Source organism: Leucoraja erinacea, chromosome 7 (assembly GCF_028641065.1).
Source record: "Leucoraja erinacea ecotype New England chromosome 7, Leri_hhj_1, whole genome shotgun sequence".
NCBI lineage: Eukaryota > Metazoa > Chordata > Chondrichthyes > Rajiformes > Rajidae > Leucoraja > Leucoraja erinaceus.
In genome coordinates this window covers 5,725,650-5,748,684 of record NC_073383.1, presented here as the reverse complement: position 1 = coordinate 5,748,684, position 23,035 = coordinate 5,725,650, and the positions used below count along the sequence as shown (strand labels likewise).

Genomic DNA, 23,035 nt, shown 5'->3' with positions numbered 1-23,035 from the left:
CCTGCTCCTATACTCAAATCCTTTTGCTATGAAAGCTAACATACCATTCACATTCTTCACTGCCTGCTGCACCTGCATGCCTACTTTCAATGACTGGTGTACCATGACACCCAGGTCTCGCTGCATCTCCCCTTTTCCTAGTCGGCCACCATTTAGTGGCCGACTAGGAAATGCCATGCACGTGACAACAATAAACCAAAGCCTTAGTATGGAAGAAGGGTCTTGACCCAAAACGTCATCTGTCCATTCCCTCCACAGATGCTGCCGGACCCACCGAGTTCCCTCACCACTTTGTGCTTAGCTCAAGATTCCAGCATCTGCAGTTCCTTGTGGCTTCTGCTGTTCTGATTAACTTCCTTTTCACGTGTTTGCGATGCCATGAATCAAGCCAGCCATCTATCCCCTTAATACCAGTCCCCTGACACTAAGCAGTCCAACTTCAATTATGAATCCATTATGTCCAACCATCCCACCAGCATTTTGAAATTGTTGATAAATCATGATATGTGCCCAATCTAAATTAGTCTTCAAAAATCATCATCGCGAATGATTCAGCAAAAATAATTAGAAAGATCTACTGTATGTGTGTTGTTTATTGCTTCCTTTGATTTTACCTCTTGGAGTGATGGCATGATATTTTCCTCCCATCTCTCTCAAGCTAATAGGTCCATGGGCAAAATCTGTCCCTCTTCTTAAATATAGCAGTCTGACAGGTCTCTGCAGCTACATCTTCACCTAATGAAATATTCATTGTGTAACAGTGCTTTTATTATCTCTTGGTTCTTTTAAAATGCACAGACGTAATTCATCAGAACAAAGCATTGGTTTTTTAAATATTCGGTACCATGCCATCATTCCTAATCTGGTTCGCACGTCACATGCATCCCATTGTACATTGCAGAGATTATATGATATTTCTGTCTTTTACTATTGATGTCCATCTCAACATATCTTATCTGTGCCATAGTGGTCATCGAGTGATACAACATGGAAACCCAACTTGCCCATGCTGACCAACATGCCCCATCTACATTAGTTCCACCTGCCTGTGTTTTTGGCCCATATCCCTCCAAACCTGTCCTATCCATGTACCTGTCTAAATGTTTCTTAAACATTGCGATAGTTCCTGCCTCAACTGCCTCCTCCGGCAGCTCGTTCCATACGCCCATCATCCTTTGTGTAAAAACGTCACCCCTCAGGTTCCTATTAAATCTTTCCCGCCCTCACCTTAAACCTCTCTGCAGCCAGGATCGATCCCGGGTCTCCGGCGCCCCCAGGGCCACAGCCAGCGCGGAGAAGCAGCGCTGAATTCAGCTCAACTCTGCCTGTCTCGCTGGGTTAACAGCAGCTGGAGTTACCGCTGCTTCTCCGCGCTGGCTGCAAGCCTGCGCTGTCGTTCCCGTAAGTCCAGGCAGGGCTGAGCTGGATTTAGCGCTGCTTCTCCGCGCTGGCTGTGGGCTGTCGTTCCCGTCTGACTCCCGACGCATGCTGCCGAGCGTGTTTTGCGCTTGTGAACTATGTCCTGGGCATGAACAGTCGGAATACCGAACTCGCTTATTCCTCTCATGATTTTGTACACCTCTATTGCTGCAGGATTTTTTTCCTTTGGGGTATGTCACGGTTACAAATTCCCTGATACTATGGAACTGATGCGCTACAATGCTGAGAACTATATTCTGCACTCTGTATCTGCCCCTTTGTTCTAACTATTGTATTTGACTTGATTGTATGTATGTTTAGCATTATCCGATCTGTAAAAATAGTGGCAAAACAAAGATTTTCACTGTACCTCGCTGCATGTGACAATAATCAACCTAAACCTAAACTTAATTGTCAGTTTCTATTTCACACAGAGTGATGGATATATCGAATGAGGTAGTAAAGAAACGTACTATAACAAGATTTAATAGACATCTGGACAGGTACATGGATAGGAAAGGGTTAGAGGGATACAGTATGGGATAAATATGGGCAGGTAGGACTAGTGTAAATGGGGTATCTTGGTTGGCATGGACAAGTTGGGTTGAAAGGGTTGAAATTTGACAAACAAGTCAATGCCGTGGTAAAAGCTAGCTTCTTTCAGCTTCGGATGATAGCTAAAATAAAACAATTCCTCCAGTTCGATCTGGAAAAGATCATCCACACATTTATCTCCTCCCGCCTCGATTACCGTAACTCCCTTTACACTTGCATCAGCCAATCTTCCCTGACCCACCTGCAACTGGTCCAAAACGCCGCAGCGAGACTCCTGACGGGCACCCGAAAAAGGGACCATATCACCCCGATCCTGGCCTCTCTCCACTGGCTCCCTGTGCGGTTTCCGAATACATTTCAAGATCCTTCTTTATGTCTACAATGCCCTTAATGGGCTTGCCCCCACCTACATCAAAAGTCTGCTTACCCACCACTCCACCTCCAGGTCCCTCAGATCGGCCGACTTGGGGTTACCGAACATCCAGCGGTCTAGGCATAAGCTCAGGGGTGACCGCGTCTTTGCGGTTGCAGCTCCTAGACTGTGGAACAGCATCCCCCTTCCCATCAGAACTGCCCCCTCCATCGACTCTTTTAAGTCGAGACTTAAAACTCATCTTTACTCTCAAGCCTTTCTTGAAGTCCTCTGAGTGAGGGCAAGATGTATGTATTTATGTATGTACTTAATCTATGAACCAATGTTGTATAACGTTAGTACCTCCACCAATGTAAAGCACCTTGGTCAACAAGAGTTGTTTTTTAAATGTGCTATAGAAATAAAAGTGACTTGACTTGACTTTGACACACCTTTCTGGAGGTTTTAAGAACATCCTTGAATATTTTCATGCCTGCTGAGTTCTCGTGCAGAGCCCAGAGTATGGGGAGCTTGGTGTTGTGTATATGAATGACACAGAACATAGAACAGTACAGGGACAGGCCCTTCGGCCCACAATGTCGGTGCTGAACATGATGCCAAGTTACACTGGTCTACTCTGCCTCCACGTGACCCCCATCTCTTCGTTCCCTGCATTTATTTCCGATTGGCACACGGAACTGGCGAGGTGGCAAGGTCTTCTTTTGTTTTCCACCTTCAATGGCGGGCAAAGGTTGAAAGTGAGAGGCATTGCTCTCTATTGCAGGTGGCGCACAAAAGAAGAGGCTAATTGCTGGAGTTAAGGGCCTGTCCCACGAGCATGCAACTGCATGCGGCAAGCGTGACCTAACGTGGTCGCTTGAGCCGTACGGCCTCGCGGGGCCGGTCCCACTTCGATCGCCGGTGCCGTATGGAGTGTGCGGTGCTGGTCCCGACATCGCGCGGGGCTCCGAAAAACTGACACTGTCCAAAAATTCCGTGCTCGGCAACGGCCTGCCTGCCCGCAGCCGCATTGAGGCCGTACGCACCGCCTCGACGGGCGTGCACAGCGTTTTGACGCCGTACGCAGCGTCTTGACGCCGTACGTCACGCGCGAACTTCCTGCGGACTTTACTCGAACTTCACGTCAACTCGTACGGGATCACTCGACCTCCGCGCGGCCCCCGCTTCCGGTTTAGTCACGCTCGACGCATTCAGTCGCATGCTGGTGGGACAGGCCCTGTACGGGATCACTCGACCTCCGCGCGGCCCCCGCTTCCGGTTTGGTCGCGCTCGACGCATGCAGTCGCATGCTGGTGGGACAGGCCCTTAACTCAGCGGATCAGGCAGCATCCATGGAGAACATGGATAGATGACGTTTTGGGTCGAGACCCTTCTTCTGTCTCCCTGAATGTTTTTCATCGTAATCGGGAGATGTAGAGGGTGGTGGTGGGGAAGGATTAGCAGTGGGTGAGGATGGGATTCCAATGGTTCACTGGCATTTTATTGTCACACGTACAAAGTACAAACACACAGTGAAATTCTCTGCTTACAAACAGTCCTGTTGAGCATCGGCATACCACCGTTGATTGTCCGGATATAGTCCACTGAGCCTGCATGCAAGAGGCACCATGTTTTGGCACCTTTTTCCAAGTCCAGTCCATGCTCTGGTTGTTCAGAACGGTGCCCGATCTAGTCAAAGCCCCAGTCTGCTACAGGGCCTCCAGTCATCACCTTCCACATACGACCTGCAGCCAACGTCCTCTCCGCGCCCGCCCACCTTTGTCCGCTTAATCATTAATAAGTAGTTATTGACTTAGATGGCAGGAAAGTCAGTGCCATAGCCAGTCTCGCTCTTGAACGTCAACAGGTGTACTGGTGAACGCCTACAGGTGCATATTGCCTGGTTTGCCCACGCCGGCATCATCAGGGACCCACACCACTCTGGGCACTCTCTCATCTCTCTGCTACCATCTGGGAGAAGGTACAGTAGCCTGAAAACTGCAACATCCTGGTTCAGGAACAGCTCCTTCCCTACAGCCATTAGGCTATTACACACTACAACCTCCAAATAGGATCTGAACTACTGTATATAGACTTGGGGACATCATTTTTGACTTTGCACTATCATTGTCTATTTATTTGTCTTTTTTTAAACCCATGCTGAATTTTTCTCATTGTTGTTCATTATGATGATTACAGTATACTATGTTTACGTAGCATCTCTAGAGAGAAGGAATGGGTGACGTTTCGAGCATAGACCCCTCTCGACCCAAAACATCACCTATTCCTTCTCTCCAGAGATGCTGCCTGTCCCGCTGAGTTACTCCAGCATTTTGTGTCCATCTTCGGTTTAAACCAGCATCTGCAGTTCCTTCCTATGCATATTTTACGTATCTGCTGTGCTGCTGCAACTAAGAATTTAATTGTTCTGTTTTGGGACATATGACAATAAAACACTCTTGACTCTCTTAACATGACGACCACATCCCAGGGAGCGTCACGAGAAGTACAGCACCAGGAATAACATTGTCCTCTGTACTTCAAATATGATCAGGCGTGTAAAACCTCCGCAGAGATGAGCAGTGACCCAGAAAAAAATAAGTTATTCCGCTTCAGTGACAGAAACTAAAATAATTAAAAATTGCAAACAAACAATTTCTAGAAGCCTTTTCTTGTCAAAGAATTGCTGAAGTGGCAAATGTAAGGATTTTTTCACGTGTATCCCAGCTGTCTCTGGCTGTTTTAATGAGTCTATTTATGTTACAGACCCCCTCATTATTCTGTCTAAAAAAACTTTACTTTTCTACAATGAAAAAGTGGACAAGCGAGGGCATTGAAAATCTACAACCCTGCTTTGAGTGCACTGATTGGAAAGTGCTCAGGGAAGCAACCACAAGCCTCGAAGAATATACAGACACTGCAACATTAGGTCAGCTTCTGCGAGGACAGTTGCATTCCCACTAGGACCCAGATGAGGTTCAACAATGACAAGCCCTGGTTTACAGCAGAACTCAGACAGCTCCGCCAGTCTAAAGAGGAGGCCTACAGGAGCGGGGATGCAGACCTCTACAGGCAGGCAAAACAAGCTGAGAAGAGGAATCAGAGCTGCCAAGGAAAGGTACTCTGAGAAGTTGAGGAGCAAGTTCTCAGCTAGTGACTCTTCTTCAGTGTGGAAGGGCTTGCAAGAAATCACCAGCTACAAGAGGAAACCCCCCCCCCCCGCTCCCCACTCCTTGGACAATCGCCAGCTGACCAACGACCTGAACGGGTTCTACTGCAGGTAGACAAAAATGCTGGAAAAACTCAGCGGGTGAGGCAGCAGTGAGGCAGCAGTGAGGCAAAACTCACCTGTGGATAGGGTGAACTGTTTTAAATATCTGGGAGTCCACATCTCTGAGGATATGACATGGTCATCACACGCCTCAGCACTGGTGAGTAAGGCAAGGCAGCGCCTTTACCACCTCAGGCAATTGAGGAAATTCAGAGTGTCTCCGAGGATCCTACAGTGCTTCTACGCAGCGGCGGTGGAAAGCATCTTGTCCGGGAACATTACCATCTGGTTTGGGAATTGCTCTGCCAAGGACAAGAAGGCTCTGCAGAGAGTAGTGCGTTCGGCCGAACGCACTATGGGAACTTCACTCACCCCACTGCAGGAACTATACAACAGGAGGTGCAACTCCAGAGCAAACAAAATCATGAGAGACCCCTTCCACCCCTGCAATGGACTGTTCCAGCCGCTACGGTCAGGCAAACGCCTCCGTTGCCACGCAGTGAGAACGGAGAGGTTGAGAAGGAGTTTCTTCCCAGAGGCAATTCGGACTGTAAACGCCCATCTCACCAGGGACTAACTCTACAGAACGTTTTTTTCCTTCTATTATTTATTATGTAAAAGAATATGTGTGTTATGATTGTGTTTATAGTTTGTTTGGTTGTTTGTCTTTTGCACAAAAGTCCGCGAGCATTGCCACTTTCATTTCACTGCACATCTCGTATGTGTATGTGACAAATAAACTTGACTTGACTTGACTTGACTTGACTTGATCTATGGAGTGAAGGAAATAGGCAACGTTTCGGGTGGAGGCCCTTCTTCAGACTGTTCTACTTCAGTTCTACTGCAGGTTCGATAGATAGAAACATAACCCCGGTACCCCCTCCCCAATCACCACTTCACACCTACTCACAGCCTGACTCCAGTCTGCAAGGACTGGGCCTTCGTCCACTACCCACACCCTCCTTGCTGCCCAACATCAGTCTGGCCACTGCTCCATCACCAACAATGGAAATTGAGGAGGTGGAGAAGCTGTTCAGGGGACAGAAAAACCGGAAATCTCCAGGGCCGGACAATGTTTCCCCCTCTACTCTCAAGCTCTGAGCCGAACAACTGGCACTGGTCTACACAGACATTTTTAACCAGTCCCTGCAAACCTACAATGACCTTCCTGCTTCAAAGTCTCCACTATTGTCCCTGTACCCAAAAAGGCAAGGATTACTGGTCTTAATGACTACAGGCCTGTCGCACTGACCTCTGTAGTCATGAAGACACTCGAAAGGCTTGTGCTGGCCAAGCTGAAAAATATCACAAACTCCCTGCTGGACCCTCTGCATTTTGCATATCGGGCCAATATATCTGTGGGTGATGCAGTCAACCTGGGCGTGCACTTCATCCTACAGCACCTAGACCGCCAGGGGACCTATGCGAGGATTTTGTTTGTTGATTTTAGTTCTGCATTCAACACCATTGTGCCAGAGCTACTACTCTCCAAAATTTCCGAGTTGACTGTGCCTGAACCCCTTTGTCAGTGGATCATCAACTTCCTGACAAACAGGAAGCAGTATGAGAGGCTGGGAAAGCACATCTCAGACCCGCAGACCCTCAGCATAGGAGCATCGCAAGGCTGCGTACTCTCCTCTACTCTCTCTACACCAATGACTGCACCTCCACTGAATCCTGTGTCAAGCTTCTCAAGTTTGCGGATGACATTACCCTGATTGGACTGATCCAGGATGGGGAGGAATCTGCCTGCAGACTGGAAGTGTAACAGGGACCTTAAATAGGAGGCTACCATCGACCCCACAGTCAAAAAGGCACAACAGAGGATGTACTTCCTGCGGCAGCTGAAAAAACACAATCTGCCACAGGCAATGATGGTCCAATTCTATACAGCCATCATAGAGTCTGATCTCACCTTCTCCATCGTGGGCTGGTTTGGCTCAGCCACCAAGCACGACATCCGGAGGCTGCAGTGAATCGTTCCATCAGCCGAGAAAGTAGTTGGCTGCAACCTTCCCCCCCATTGATGAACTGTACACTGCAAGGGCCAGGAAGCGAGCGGGCAAGATCATCTCTGTTCCCTCTCACCCTGGCCACAAACTCTTTGAATCACTTCACCCTGGAAGGCGACTCCGGACTGTCAAAGCTGCCACAGCCAGACATTAAAACAGCTTTTTTCCATGAGCAGTAGCTCTACTCAATAACCAAAAGTCTGTAGCCTCCCTTTGATTTGGTATTTTATTAAATTCTTCACATGATTAAATTATAATGTTTTATTCTTAATTATTTACTGTGTATCGTATTGTTACTTGCGAACAAAGCACAAAGGCAAATTCTTTGTATGTATACATACTTGGCTAATAAAATTTATTCAATTCAATTCAAATCAATCACACCTCCAACACACCTGCCCATGCCACTGCCGAGACCTTCATTAGTCTACCTTCCTCACTATCCATTGTACGTTTTTTCTCACCTACAAATTCTGAAATTATTCCCCCTGTGATTTTCAAAATCACTGGTCGGATAGCAGGGAAACAGGCCCTTCAGCCCAACCCATCCATACCGACCAAGATGCCCCTTTTAAGCTAGTCCCACCTGTCCGCCTTTGGCCCAAATCCTTCTAAGCCTTTGCTATCCATGTACCTGTCCAACGGTCTTTTAAATGTTATGATAGTCCCTGCCTCAACTACCTCCTCTGGCAGCTCGTTCCATACACCCACCACCCTCTGTGTGAAAAGATTGCCCCTCAGTTTTCCATTAAATCTTTCCCCTCTCACTTTAGACCCAAGTCCTCTAGTCCTTGATACCTATACCCTGGGGGTTAAAGATACTGTGCGTTCACTCTATCAAATCTATCCCCCTCATGATTTTATACAGCTCTAGAAGATCACCCCTCATCCTCCTGCGCTCTAAGGAATAAAGTACTAGTCTGCTCAACCTCTCCCTACAGCTCAAGCCCTCGAGTGCTGGCAACATCCTCGTAAATCTTCTCTGCGCCCTTTCCAGCTTGACAACATGGTGAGTCACACTGAATCATTGATACACATCAGGAAGCAGCCATCGCAGGAATAGCACTCAGGGAACCGCACTACCTTTATCCCGCCTGCGAGAAGCAATTCATCATTATGCTCCTTTCCATCAAAAAAGGCCATGTTTTATTCATACCGCCAGAGCCTCTTATATTTCACGTACCTCAGTCCTTCTGAGATTGACGTAAACTGCATCAATGGAATTAGACACAAAATGCTGGAGTAACTCAGCGGGACAGGCAGCATCTCTGGAGAGTGGGAATGGGTGACGTTTCGGCTCGAGACCCTTCTTCAGACTGAGAGTCAGGGGAGAAGGAAGCTAGGGAAATGGTAGGGTCCAATAACCAAAAATCTGTAGCCTCCTTTTGCTCTGGTAATTTAATTAATTCACATGTTTAATGGATAATGTTTTATTATTAATGTTTAATGTTTTATGTGTCATTCCTAACTGTCGCTGTATGTCATATTGTCACTTGTGGGTGGAGCACCAAGGCAAATTCCTTGTATGTGAATATACTTTGCCAATAAACTTATTCATTCATTCCTTCATTCAAAGAGAATGTAAGATGTGAAAACGGCAGATCAAAGCAGACAATGCTCAAGGTGACAACGAGGTATGCAAACTATAAAATTAATCATGACAGTGAAACTAATCGGAGAACCAGGGCAGGGGATTGACAGAGATGGAGAGAGCGTTGCTTGAAGTTAGAGAAGTCAATATTCATACCGCTGGGTTGTAAGCAAAATATGAGGTGCTGTTCCTCCAATTTGCATTGGGCAGTGGAGGTGGCCCAGGACTGAAAGGTCAGTGTGGGAAAGGGAGGGCGAGTTGAAGTGTTTGTCAACCAGGAGACCACATTGGACCGGGCGGACTTACACCCCAGCGGTATGAATATTGGTTTCTCTAACTCTAATCTTATAGCCCTGTCCCACTGTACGAGTTCATTCCAAGAGCTCTCCCAAGTTTGCCCTGATTCGCTCGGAAATTTATGGTAATGGCCACTTGTCGGTACTCAGGGCTCTTGTGGACATTTTTCAACGTGTCTTCCCGTGCTTACCTGCCGCTAGCGAGTCTTCCTGTGTACCTGCCGTTAGCCTTACGAGCCGCTAAGAGACGTCCCTGCTACGTTCATTGCTATAACTCTTGTTGTCAGCTTCCCGTCAGCCAACAATGAATCATTCCACATTTCCTTCATCACCGTCTGCGTTGATTTGTCATTTTCACACCTTACCCTTCCATATCTCCAGTTTCCCTCTCCCCTGACTCTCAGTCTGGTCTCGACCTGAACCATCACCCATTCCTGTTCTCCAGAGATGCTGCCTGTCCCGCTGAATTACTCCAGCATTTTGTGTCTATCTTTTGTGTAAACCAGCATCTGCAGTTCCTTCCTGCATATATCAACGGAATTGCTCTCAGCTCCTATTGCTTCATTGTCCATCTCCATCAAGTTTGTTAAGCGTGGTGATTATTCTGTACATTAAAAGGTATCGGTACGCATATCGTTTTCCATGCTGTTTTTGTCTATGGCCTATAAGTTGCTCAAGCTGTTTAAGAGATTGATCGCCTGATTTAATTTATACATTTATTTTTTAAACAGTGTAGAAACAGGTTCTTCAGCCCATCGAGTCCACGCTGACCATCGATCACTCTCATTCAATGTTATCCCACTTTCTCATCCACTCCCTACACACTCGGGGCAATTTACAGAGACCAATTTACCTACATAGAAACATAGAAACATAGAAATTAGGTGCAGGAGTAGGCCATTCGGCCCTTCGAGCCTGCACCGCCATTCAATATGATCATGGCTGATCATCCAACTCAGTATCCCGTACCTGCCTTCTCTCCATACCCTCTGATCCCCTTAGCCACAAGGGCCACATCTAACTCCCTCTTAAATATAGCCAATGAACTGGCCTCGACTACCTCTGTGGCAGAGAGTTCCAGAGATTCACCACTCTCTGTGTGAAAAAAGTTCTTCTCATCTCAGTTTTAAAGGATTGCCCCCTTATCCTTAAGCTGTGACACCTTGTCCTGGAGTTGCCCAACATCGGGAGCAATCTTCCTGCATCTAGCCTGTCCAACCCCCTAAGAATTTTGTAAGTTTCTATAAAATCCCCTCTCAATCTCCTAAATTCTAGAGAGTATAAACCAAGTCTATCCAGTCTTTCTTCATAAGACAGTCATGACATCCCAGGAATCAGTCTGGTGAACCTTCTCTGCACTCCCTCTATGGCAATAATGTCCTTGCTCAGATTTGGAGACCAAAACTGTACGCAATACTCCAGGTGTGGTCTCACCAAGACCCTGTACAACTGCAGTACAAACCCACATGTCTTTGGGATGTGGGAGGAAACCGGAGCACCCGGAGGAAACCCACGCGGGTCACAGGGAGAACGTGCAAACTCCACACAGACAGCACCCGAGGTCAGGATCGAACCTGGGTCTCCGGTGTTGTGGGGTTGTGGTTCTACCACGGCGCCACTGTGCTGCCCTTAAGTAATCTTTCCGTAATATTAAAAATGTGAAAACCTAGCGTGGACCATCACAGAGGAAGCACTGGTCAAATGGAACGTGACTTTTAAAATGACATGCTGGATTAATCTGTTCAAGTTAAATTTTTTCCCTGAGTGCTTGTTCCTTTGGTACTCAAAAGCTTTTCCGCTGTTAACATTAAAGATGTGTGTTGGATTTTTCCCGACAGTCGCCTGCTCTCACCCTGGAACAGCAACCTTGTCGATGGATAATTTAACAGTTCTGACACACCCTTCCACTTCTCAGAGCAACCCTGTCTTCAGGATGTATGTTCTTTCGACATTAGCGGAATTGCTACATCCCCTCACCATCTAATGCAGCCTTTCGGGAAATCGCATCTACTTCTTCTCCCATTAACATGACAGCATACTTCATAACTAGAGGATTTCAGTATAGGAGTAGAGAGGTTCTTCTGCAGTTGTATAGGGCTCTGGTAAGACCACATCTGGAGTATTGTGTACAGTTTTGGTCTAATTTGAAGGACATCCTTGTGATTGAGGCCGTGCAGCGTAGGTTCACAAGATTGATCCCCGGGATGGCGGGACTGTCATATGAGGAAAGATTGAAAAGACTAGGCTTGTAATCACTGGAGTTTAGAAGGATGAGGGGGATCTTATAGAAACATATAAAATTATAAAAGGACTGGACAAGCTAGATGCAGGAAAAATGTTCTCAATATTGGGCGAGTCCAGAACCAGGGGCCACAGTCTTAGAATAAAGGGGAGGCCATTTAAGACTGAGGTGAGAAAAAACGTTTTCACCCAGAGAGTTGTGAATTTGTGGCATTCCCTGCCACAGCGGGCAGTGGAGGCCAAATCACTGGATGGATTTAAGAGAGAGTTAGATCGAGCTCTAGGGGCTAGTGTAGTCAAGGGATATGGGGAGAAGGCAGGCACGGGTTATGGATTGGGGACGATCAGCCATGATCACAATGAATGGCGGTGCTGGCTCGAAGGGCCTCCACCTGCACCTATTTTCTATGTTTCGATGTTTCTAACTGAAGAAAGAGTCATTGAGTCATAGAGTCATACGGAACAGGTGGCTTTAGACTGTAGGGATACAGTGAGGGAAACAGGCCCTTCAGCCCACCGTGTCCCTGCCGATCAGCAATCACCCCATTCACTAGCACTATCCTACACACTAGGGACAATTTACAATTTTACCAAAGACAATTAACCTACAGACCCGCACATCTTTGGGATGTGGGAGAAAACCGGCGCACCCGGAGAAAATCCACGGGTTCACAGGAAGAACATGCAAACTCCGTACAGACAGCAACCGTAGTCAGGATCGAACCCCCTACTTTCAGTCTGATGAAGGGTCCCGACCCGTAACATCACCCATCCTTTTCCTCTGGAACTCCAGAATGTAGAAATAAAGAACTGCAGAAGGTGGTTCATACCAAAGATGTTGGAGTAATGGCCCTTTCCCACGGTACGAGTTCATTCCAAGAGCTCTCCCGAGTTTCCCCTGATTCGAACTCGGAGATTTACGGTAATGGCCACTCGTCGGTACTCGGGGCTATCGTGGACATTTTTCAACATGTTGAAAAATCTTCACGAGTCTTCCCGTGCTTACCTGCCATTAGCGAGTCTTCCCCAGTACCTGCCGTTAGCGTTACGAGCCGCTAAGAGACGTCCCCGAACTATGAAGTACATTCTACGTTCATTCTCCGTGCTTACCACGAGTTTGATTTTTTTTCAAACTCGGGAGAGCTCTTGGAATGAACTTGCACCATGAGACAGGGCCATAACTCAGCGAGTCAAGCAGCATCTCTGGAGGATGCTTCCTGACCTGTTGAGTTACTCCAGTCTCCATCTTTGGTATGAACCAGCATCTGCAGTTCCTTGTTTCTACCTCGAACCACCTTCTTACAATGTCTAGAGAACTCCCTTGGTCTCATTTTGTTTCAGCCGCCATTCTTACTCTCTGAATCATTGTGAATTAACCGAAGAAAGACTGAGCTGAAGATGATGCTGAGGTACAACAATCTCCACAATGGTGTGATTGTCCTTATTTGGAGGGTAACAAGAGTGAAACTGTTGCACACCATTTTAACGCCGTTAGAATGTCTGGATCTCAATTACCAAGGATCGTTTTTAGATTGTCGGAGCCAATGGGGAAGACATAGAAATGATTAATATTGGTTACAAATTCATTGGTTTTTATTTTTGGAATTGCAAGTCAAGTGGACAACTGTTTAAAAAAGTTAAATTCTTTTTAAAAAAACCCGACAACTATAATGACAACTTTCAATGACTACAAAAGTTAATATTTGGAATTTATGAGTAACTTTCATTTCTAATATGTTAGCATTAAAGCCATTTTGGCACATACTTAACACATATCACCAATAGAGAGTGATCCAAATGTAATGTGGCAATTAAATTAAACATTCCGCAATGATTGAAATATTACTTTCATAAAATCACTAAAACATTAACTTTTCACATTTTTCTGCTATTGCCTGATATTTATTTTGTATACATAACTTGTAATATAATACAGTAATAAATTTGTACATGTTTTAATTGTCTGATGCATTTTTAATGTTGCATTACTTATTTTCAACAATGATTAGCGAGGTTGTGATCCGGCATAATGTAGCAATTAAGATTTTAATCACAATCATTTATGTTATCAGTTAATACCAAGTGCAACTCTTAATAGATGTTACCTTAAAATTACACTTGCTTTTGTAAGGTACACTGGAGCATTCGATTCCAATCATTTACTGAATAGAAATCTACAGACAATCAACTAAATTAATTCATTGAGGATCTTTTGCAAATAATTAAATAAGAGGTAACATTTTGTAGAATTGCCAAGAAAATCCCTTGCTGGTGGGCGTTTATAAACTTATCCACAAATGGAAAGAAAAATAATTAAGTAATGAAAGAATGAAGTGTTTAAAAATCATGAGAGGAATAGATCGGGTGGATGCACAGAGTCTCTTGCCCAGAGTAGGGGAATCGAGGACCAGAGGGGACAGTTTAAGGTGAAGAGAAATTTTTTTTAAATAGGAATCTGAGGGACAACATTTTCACGTAAAGAGTGGTGGGTGTATGGAACAACCTGCCAGAGAAGGTAGTTGAGGCAGGGGCTATCCCAACAGTTAATCAGGTACATGGATCAGGTACATGGATTGGTACATGGGCAGGTTTGGAGGGATATGGACCAAACGTGGGCAGGTCGTACTAGTGTACCTGGAAAATGTTAGCCAGTGTGGGCAAGTTGGGCCGAAGGGTCTGTTTCCACGCTGTATCACTCTATGACTTTAATAATGATTTTATTTGTCTCACTGAAGAAATAGATTAATATTCTGACTGGAAACATTAATAATAAATAAACAAATGTGCTGAAAACATCCGTTTTAATTACCAATAAACCTAATTTGTTTAAGGCTATAAAATAAGAGTAAATTTTAAAGCTTAACAAAAAGGAATACTTTGTGTTAACCAACTGTGCTTGCAGTTTGTCACAAAACCCTGCCTTTAGACAAGCCTAAATTTGCAGTACGAAACACACCATTTGAAAAATCATCTGTGTGAAAGAATGGACACAAAATATAGCATTTAGTTGACACTTTCATTACCTTTTTTGGAACAGTCAAAATGTACAACAGATCTATTTTACATTTGAGATGAATACATTTACTGAGTTTCATTAATGATACCACACCATTTTACAGCAACTAGATTTCGTTTAGTTTTGTTTGTTCAGTTTCTTTGTATAATGGGATATAATTTACTATGCATGGCTAAAATATACACTCAAACTCAAAAAGGAAAAGCTACAATTCAACCACATCTTACTGTCAGTACAGAAAACCAGCCTTCTGAACGAACACTTTACTGAAGTAGTTATTGAATCATTAAAATCTGTGCTCTTTTTGAAAACATTTAGTACATAGTATTACATCGGAACACTACTGCACATTGCAATCTGATGAAAGGTTACCCACCTGAAACATTAACTTTATTAGTCAGTTAGCTAGTTCAGCAACATCCTCTCACATCACCCATTCCTTCTCTCCACAGGTGCTGCCTGTCCCGTTGAGTTACTCCAGCATTTTGTGTCTATCTTCGATTTAAACCAGCATCTGCAGTTCTTTCCTACACATTAACTTTATTTCTCTCTCCACAGATGCTGCCTGAACCATTGGGTGTTTGTCGAATTTTTAGCTCCGGTTTCCAGCATCTGCAGTATTTTTTTTTGCTTTTGAGTTATGAAGGATATGCAAGCAACATTCACTTCCACTGTCGAAGGCATGTTGTGTTTCAATGTTCAATGATGCACACAATCTTAATTTCGCATCAACACCAACTATTTTCAACTTGATGAGAGAGCCCGAGTAACATGTTGGCAATTAAAAAAGAAAAACATTTGTCCTGTCAATATGTTAACAGCACAGTTTTAACATTATACAAAGCTAAATGTTTTCTTATATGCATATATACAATGTCACCATTAAAATCACCTGATCAACCCACTGGTTAAAAATCTCTTTTCACACTATGATAACTAAATATGCCATTTAAATTCACATTGAATGCATTAAAGTGCAGATTTTATATTTAATTGCACTGAATTGATAATATGCTGTTCGGCAAAACTTCAACCAGCTGCACAATAGGTAATGCATTCAAGGCAATTGGACACAATTTTGTAAAGTAAGCTAGTAATGTCTATTTAAAATTAAATAAATATGAAAGCCAGGCATGTATTTATCTGCAAGTCTTGTATTTCAAATCCACACTCTCTCCCGCACTGAGAATATCCAGCTTTCCCATCCTGACGTAATTCAGATGCAATAGCTAGTTCTCAAGAGGGAAGTTTAAGGTGGGAACCTTGGCAATTGCACATTCCTCAAGCAAGTCATAACTAACTATACAAGCGATAAATGTATAATGAATAGATATCACCTTCAGCAATAGCTTTAATGTTTGTGGATGCGTATATGGTTTTGTTTCCAAACATGAAGTGAAGCAGAGCTAACTAGATTTAAATCAGACAGTACCAATGAACATGTCATTCATGTCCTACTGGTGATAGCAGTTACAGTTGTTATCTGTGAGGTTAACATTTTACACCTCTGAGGGAATGAGTCGTTTAGTTACTTGTTGGCTGTGGAAACAATCACCCCTTCATTCGCGATCAATCGATACAGATTGTTGATCAGAAACTGAGCAGCAATTAGAAACCCTTTGATATGTTCCACTTAGCAACGGAGGTGTTTTTTGCTTGCCATCTCGTTCCAGATTCTCTGCATCTCTTCGGGAGAGATCTGGTGCACAGTAATGACCCTGCGATATCTACAGAGACTGTAGGAGACCTTCCAGTGATTGAAGCCACTGTTCTGAAAGGGATGGATGCCGAGCTTCCTCAGGCAAAGCCCGACATAGACATCCTCGAGGTGGAGTATCCTGGTGTGGAGAGATGTCTTATAAATAGCTTCGGCTACATCTGTAGAAAAGACGTAACCCGTCCCAGAACAGAAGGGAGGGTAGTTGTTGTCCGGGTAGACATCTCGGGACATGTACCACTTGCTACGGACATCCCGGATCGGGCCTCCGTTGATAACGTACCCAGTGAAATATCTCCTCCGCGGTTTGGTGTTGGGCTTGAGCAGCTTGTAGATCAGGTTGTCCATGTTGACAAAGATGTCACTGTCGGTCTTCATCACGTACTTGGCTTTGGAACAGAAGGTGGCCACCCACTTCAGCCCCATGACCGTTTTCAGCGTGAGGTTGTGGTAGGAGTCGGCAAAGTCCTCCACCACGATGTCGTGGAAGATCTGGCTCTCCTGCTCCACCATCTCGTTCAAGACATGGTCGGCGTTCCTCCCCAGCAGGAACAAGGTGACCAGCTGGATGCCCTTGAAGTTGTTCTCGTCTCCCCAGGTCTCCCTGATCGCCTGCCTGGCATCAAACTCCTTGTGCGTGGTGCTGACCAGGATGACAAGGAAGGGGTCGATGGGCTCGCATTTGTTGGGCTCGTTGATAAGGTAGTTGAAGTTGTGTGGGTTCAGGGAACGGGTTCGGATGTTGGTGAAGTTGAAGTTCTTCTTCTCGGCAATCATGCGCGAAAACACACCGTGTCCCACGATGGTCGACGAGGGTCGGGTGGCACTCAGGTACCAGAGCGCACTGGCCCAGCAAACCACGGTTAGAAAGTACAGGCAGGAGACTTTGGAAGCCATGCTAACTCCCCTCTCACATCACGTCACATATCAGGCAACATGCCACACAAATCAAAGAGCCCGTTGCGGACGCTGATGAAATCACAGTGGGCAGTAAGTCGTTCAAGGACATTCTATCATTCTGCTCAGGCAGGGGTCCCTGCTCACATGCTGCAAGGTTCCTCCAGGATGTTGCATTGGTACAGCTGCACAGAAAGCTGGAGGGGGGAGGGAAACAGGAAAATGCCCATCAACAGATCAAACTACACAACCCGTCCCGATCTGTCATTAAAACAGTGGCGCAGCCGGTAGAGCCACGGCCTCACAGCGCCAGAGACCCGGGCTCGATCCTGACCTCGGCTGCTGTTTGTGTGTGTGCAGTTTGCATGTTCTCCCTGCGACCGTGTGGGTTTTCTCCGGGTGCTCTGGTTTCCTTCCACACTCCGTAAGCCGCAAAAGTTAGTAGCCTAATTGGCTTTGGTATATTTGTAAATTGTTCCTAGTGTGTAGGATTGTGTGAGTGTGTGAGGATGGCTGGTCTGCGCAGACTTGGCTGGCATAAGGTGCAGAATTAGGCCATTCGGCCCATCAAGTCTACTCCACCATTCAATCCAGGTTGATCTATCTCTCCATCCTAACCCCATTCTCTTGCCTTCTCCCCATAACCCCTGACACCTGTACTAATCAGGGCCGGTTTCCTTGCTGTATCTCGAAACTAAACTAAACCGCGTGGGTTTTCTCCGGGCGTTCCTGTTTCCTTCCACATCCCAAAGACATCTACACTTCACGCTGCCTCGGCAAGGCCAGCAGCATTAGGGCTTTATTCTTTGGAGCACAGAAGGTTAAGGGGGGACTTGATAGAGGTTTTTAAAATGATGAGAGGGATAGACAGAGTTGACGTGGAAAAGCTTTTCCCACTGAGAGTAGGGAAGATTCAAACAAGGGGACATGACTTGAGAATTAAGGGACTGAAGTTTAGGGGTAACATGAGGGGGAACTTCTTTACTCAGAGAGTGGTGGCTGTGTGGAATGAGCTTCCAGTGAAGGTGGTGGAGGCAGGTTCATTTTATCATTTAAAAATAAATTGGATAGTTATATGGACGGGACGGGAAGGGAATGGAAGGTTATGGTCTGAGCGCAGGTATATGGGACTAGGGGAGAATATGTGTTCGGCATGGACTAGAAGGGTCGAGATGGCCTGTTTCCGTGCTGTAATTGTTATATGGTTATATCGTTATAATCAAGGCTCGGTCTCACCCCGGCCACTCCCTCTTCTCCCCTCTCTCATCAGGCAAGAGTTACAGTGAAAATGCACACCTCCAGATTCAGGGACAGTTTCTTCCAGCTGTTATCAGGCAACCGAACCACCCTACCACCAACTAGAGAGCGGTCCTGACCTCCCATCCACCTCATTGGAGACCCTTGGACTATCTTTAATCGGACTTTATCTTGCACTAAATGTTATATCTTTTATCCTGTAGCTGTACACTGTAGGTAGATGGCTTAATTGTAATCACATACAGTCTTTCCGCTGAACGGATAGCACAAAACAAAACAGCGTTTCACTGTACCTCGGTACATGTGACAATAAACTAAACTAAACTAAACTAAGCACCCTGTAAATTGTTCCCCGTGTGTAGGAAAGTGAATGAGAAAATGGGATAACATAGAACGCATGTGAATGACTGATCAGTGGTTATCATTAGATAGATGAGCCTGTTTCCACGCTGCATCTCTAAACTAAAAACTCACATATCTGGCAAGACCCTGTGTGAACAATACCATCCAAGTCTAAGGTGCCACTTTTAAGGAAAGGTCTGAAAATGAACTGTGTCCGACAAAAGTGGATGTGGATGTTGATGTTTTCAAGTATCACGGACTAGCTGCCCAGAAAACAACTGTTAAAATATACAAACAGGTGACTGGAGTCAACACCATACCCGGAGGTATGAGAGTTGCATTGCTAAAACCAAATTGCAATAATATCAATCCTTCCCAAGGTGGGCCAAATGACCTGTTTCACTGTGTACAGCTCGATGGCCCCAGAATACCATGAACAACGTTCATAATGAAGATGTTAAGCTTCTCTCTGAACCACAGGAAGGGTAGAAATAATGTTTCTTCCACTGTAGTCATTAAAATGGTCATAAGTAATAGGACTAGAATTAGGCCAATCGGCCCATCAAGTTATTCAATCATGTCTGATCGATATCTTCCTCCTAACCCCATTCTCCTGCCTTCTCCCCATAAAATCTGACACCGGTATATTGAGTCAATCAATATAGACACCTGTACTGATCAAGAATCCTTCTATCTATGCCTTAAAAATATACACTGACATGGCTTCCACAGCCTTCTATGACAATGAATTCCACAGATTCATGGCACTCTGGAGTCAATCTAATCTATCTATATACTTGATGGACATTCGTCCGTCGTCAATACATGTCTCACAGTTCATTATATGTTATTTATTCCTATTTGAAGATCCGTTTGTCTGCCCTCAATTCATCTGCTATACCTGAGTCCTTCCTAATGTCATCTATTCAGGTCAGTTGGAGCCAGGCGGAACCAGAATTTAGAGGCCCAAGAGACAGCATTGGTCATTGGAGCCACACACACACAAAGTGCTTGAGGAACTCAGGGGGTCAGGCAGAATCTGTTGAGGGAGTGGACAGACTATGTGTCTGGTCGGGATCCTTAATTGATTGATTTGAGGATACAGCATGGAAACAGGCCCTTCAGCCCACTGAGTCCAGGCCGACCATTGGTCACCCGTTCACGCTAGTTCTATGTTTCCCACTTTTTCATCCACTCCCCAATGATGAAGGAAATGGTTCATTGTTGGCTGAGGGGAAGGTGACAACGAGGCATACAAACAATAAAATTTAATCAGGAGGACAGTGAAACTAGTCGGAGAACTAGGATAGGGAAGGGACAGAGACAGAGGGTAAGCAAGGGTTACTTGAAGGTAGAGAAATCTAGGGGGCAATTTACTGAGGGCCAATTAACTCCAAACTGCCATGGCAAATTCCTTGTATGTATACATACTTGGCTAATCACATTACTCAATTCATTTCAATTCAGTTCAAACTGTACTGTATGTCTTTCGGATGTGGGAGGAAACCAGAGCACCCGGAGGAAAGCCACAGGGTCCCTGCATGGAACATGCAAAGCCTACACAGACAGCATCCGTAGTCAGATTCAAACCCGGGTCTCTGGCGCTGTGAGGCAGTGACTCGACCAGCTGCGCCACCGTGCCGCAATGATCAGACTTCAGACGAGTCCGAACTTTTTGCTCTACATTTAATAAAATTCCATGTGATTCATTTCTCATTATCTGCGTAGAGTCACCCACAAAGAATAATCAGACATTCAGAAAAGTCTATTTGCCGTTCTTAATCATCAGCTATTTTGGATCTGACAGTTTTCAATCCAGAGGTGAGATCAGCTGGTAGGAAGCTCCTGTTGCAGCAAACATTCACACCTCTTCATGTGTGAACTGTGATACTTTTAACAGTGACATTTTTAATCTTTTAATAAATTGTTACCAGACATCAGTTTGCCACCATTCATTAACTGCATGCTTCGGTTTCCAAGTTCACATCTTCCAATCCCTCCATACTGATTATTGCGGGTGTCAAGGGTTATGGGGAGAAGGCAGGAGAATGGGGTTAGGAGAGAGAGAGAGAGATGCACAGAGTCTCTTGCCCAGAGTAGGGGAATCGAGGACCAAAGGGCATAGGTTCAAGGTGAAGGGGAAAAGATTTAGTCGGAATCTGAGGGGTGACTTTTTCACACAAAGGGTGGTGGGTGTATGGAACAAGCTGCCAGAGGAGGTCGTTGAGGCTGGGACTATCCAAAACTTTAGGAAACAATTAGACGTATACATGGATTGGACAGGTTTGGAGGGATATGGACCAAACGTGGGCAGGTGGGACTAGTGCAGCTGGGACATGATGGCCGGTATGGGCAAGTTGGGCTGAAGGGCCTGTTTCCACGCTGTATCACTCTAGGACTCTATGAGATAGATCAGCCATGATTAAATGGCGGAGTTGACTAGATGGGCCAAATGGCTTCATTCTGCTCCTATCACTTGTGACCGTACTCTGACCCCTTGACATTTCCCCTCTCCTGCAGTATAGGGGTCTCTGAGGTACAAATGCTCCCCCACCTTTGGCCATTTCCCCTCCTCCACCCCAAAACGCCTCCATCATTGCTAGCTGTTCACCAGCTCTCAAGACCATGAGCTCAAAAACCTCTCACCTGCCCCCCCCCCCCAAATATCTCGACCTATCTATCCTTACAGGATTCAGATCAACTTCTACAGATGCACCACAGAAAGGCAGCACGGTGGCGCAGCGGTAGAGTTGCTGCCTCACAGCGCCAGAGACCCGGGTTAGACCCTGATTACGGGTGCTGTCTGTAAGGAGTTTGTACGTTCTCCCCGTGACCACATGGGTTTTCTCCCGAATCTCTAGTTTCCTCCCACACTCCAATGACGTACAGGTTTGTAGGGTAATTAAGTTGTCCCTAGTGTGTGTAGGATAGTGTGCGGGGATCGCTGGTCAGCGCAAACTCAGAGGGACGAAGGGCCTGTTTCTACGCTGTATCTCTAAACTAAACTAAACTAAACTAAAACATTTTATCAGGATGGTTTGGGAACAACTCCATCCAAGTCCACTCCACTGTGTGGAATGAGCTTCCAGTGAAGGTGGTGGAGGCAGGTTCGTTTTTATCAATTAAAAATAAATTGGATAGTTATATGGATGGGAAGGGAATGGATCCTTACCAACTGGGTTATGGTCTGAGCGCAGGTATATGGGACTAGGGGAAACTAATGTGTTCAGCACGGACTAGAAGGGTCGAGATGGCCTGTTTCCGTGCTGAAATTGTTATATGGTTATAAGTTATATGGTTAAGTCCACGAGAAATTGCCCGCAGCCCAGACCATCACACAAACCAGTCTGAAGAAGGGTTTCGGCCCAAAACGTTACCTATTTCCTTCGCTCCATAGATGCTGCTGCACCCGCTGAGTTTCTCCAGCTTTTTTGTGTAACCTTCGATTCTCCAGCATCTGCAGTTCCTTCTTAAACACAAACCAACCTCCCTTCCATTGACCCCATCTACACCATGCTGCCTCGGCAAGGCCACCAGCATAATCATGGACCCTGGTCACTCCCTTTTCTCCACTCAACCCATCAGGCAAGAGGTGCAGAGGTGTGAAAATGCACAACTCCAGATCCAGGGACAGTTTCTTCTCAGCTGTTATCAGGCAACTCTGGAAATCAGGAAAGTGTCCTGAAGGAATGGTAAACGTTGCCCAGCCGGGATTGTTGTTATCCATTAAGCAGACCTCAGACTTTAGAGAAATAGTGCATAAAGCGGTCCCTTTTGCCCACCGAGTCCACGCCAACCAGCGATCACCCCGTATATTACACACTCGGAAGAATTGTACAAGTTTTGCTGAAGCCAATTACCTTCATCTTTGGAGTGTGGGAGAAAACTGGAGCACCCAGTGAAAAACCTACGTGGTCACAAGGGGGAACACACAAACTCCGTACAGACAGCACACATAGACAGGATCAAACCCTGGTCTCTGGCGCTGTGAGGCAGCAACTCCACCTCTCCGCCACTGTGCTGCCCGCATCCCAAGTAGAATAGTTATAACATTCTTTAAAACCATCTT

At 45.5% G+C, this 23,035-nt stretch overlaps 1 protein-coding gene across 1 annotated transcript in view; it reads right to left on the bottom strand.

Annotated features, from left to right (window-relative positions):
- Window positions 1–12,946: 12,946 nt before the first annotated feature.
- Window positions 12,947–23,035, bottom strand: part of b3galt1b (UDP-Gal:betaGlcNAc beta 1,3-galactosyltransferase, polypeptide 1b) — a 90,435-nt gene continuing 80,346 nt past the window's right edge. The window contains exon 4 of the mRNA XM_055637684.1: window positions 12,947–17,564. Coding sequence (XP_055493659.1) covers window positions 16,387–17,367 — 981 coding nt within the window. The 5' untranslated portion in view covers window positions 17,368–17,564 and the 3' untranslated portion in view covers window positions 12,947–16,386. The remainder of the gene's footprint in view (window positions 17,565–23,035) is intronic.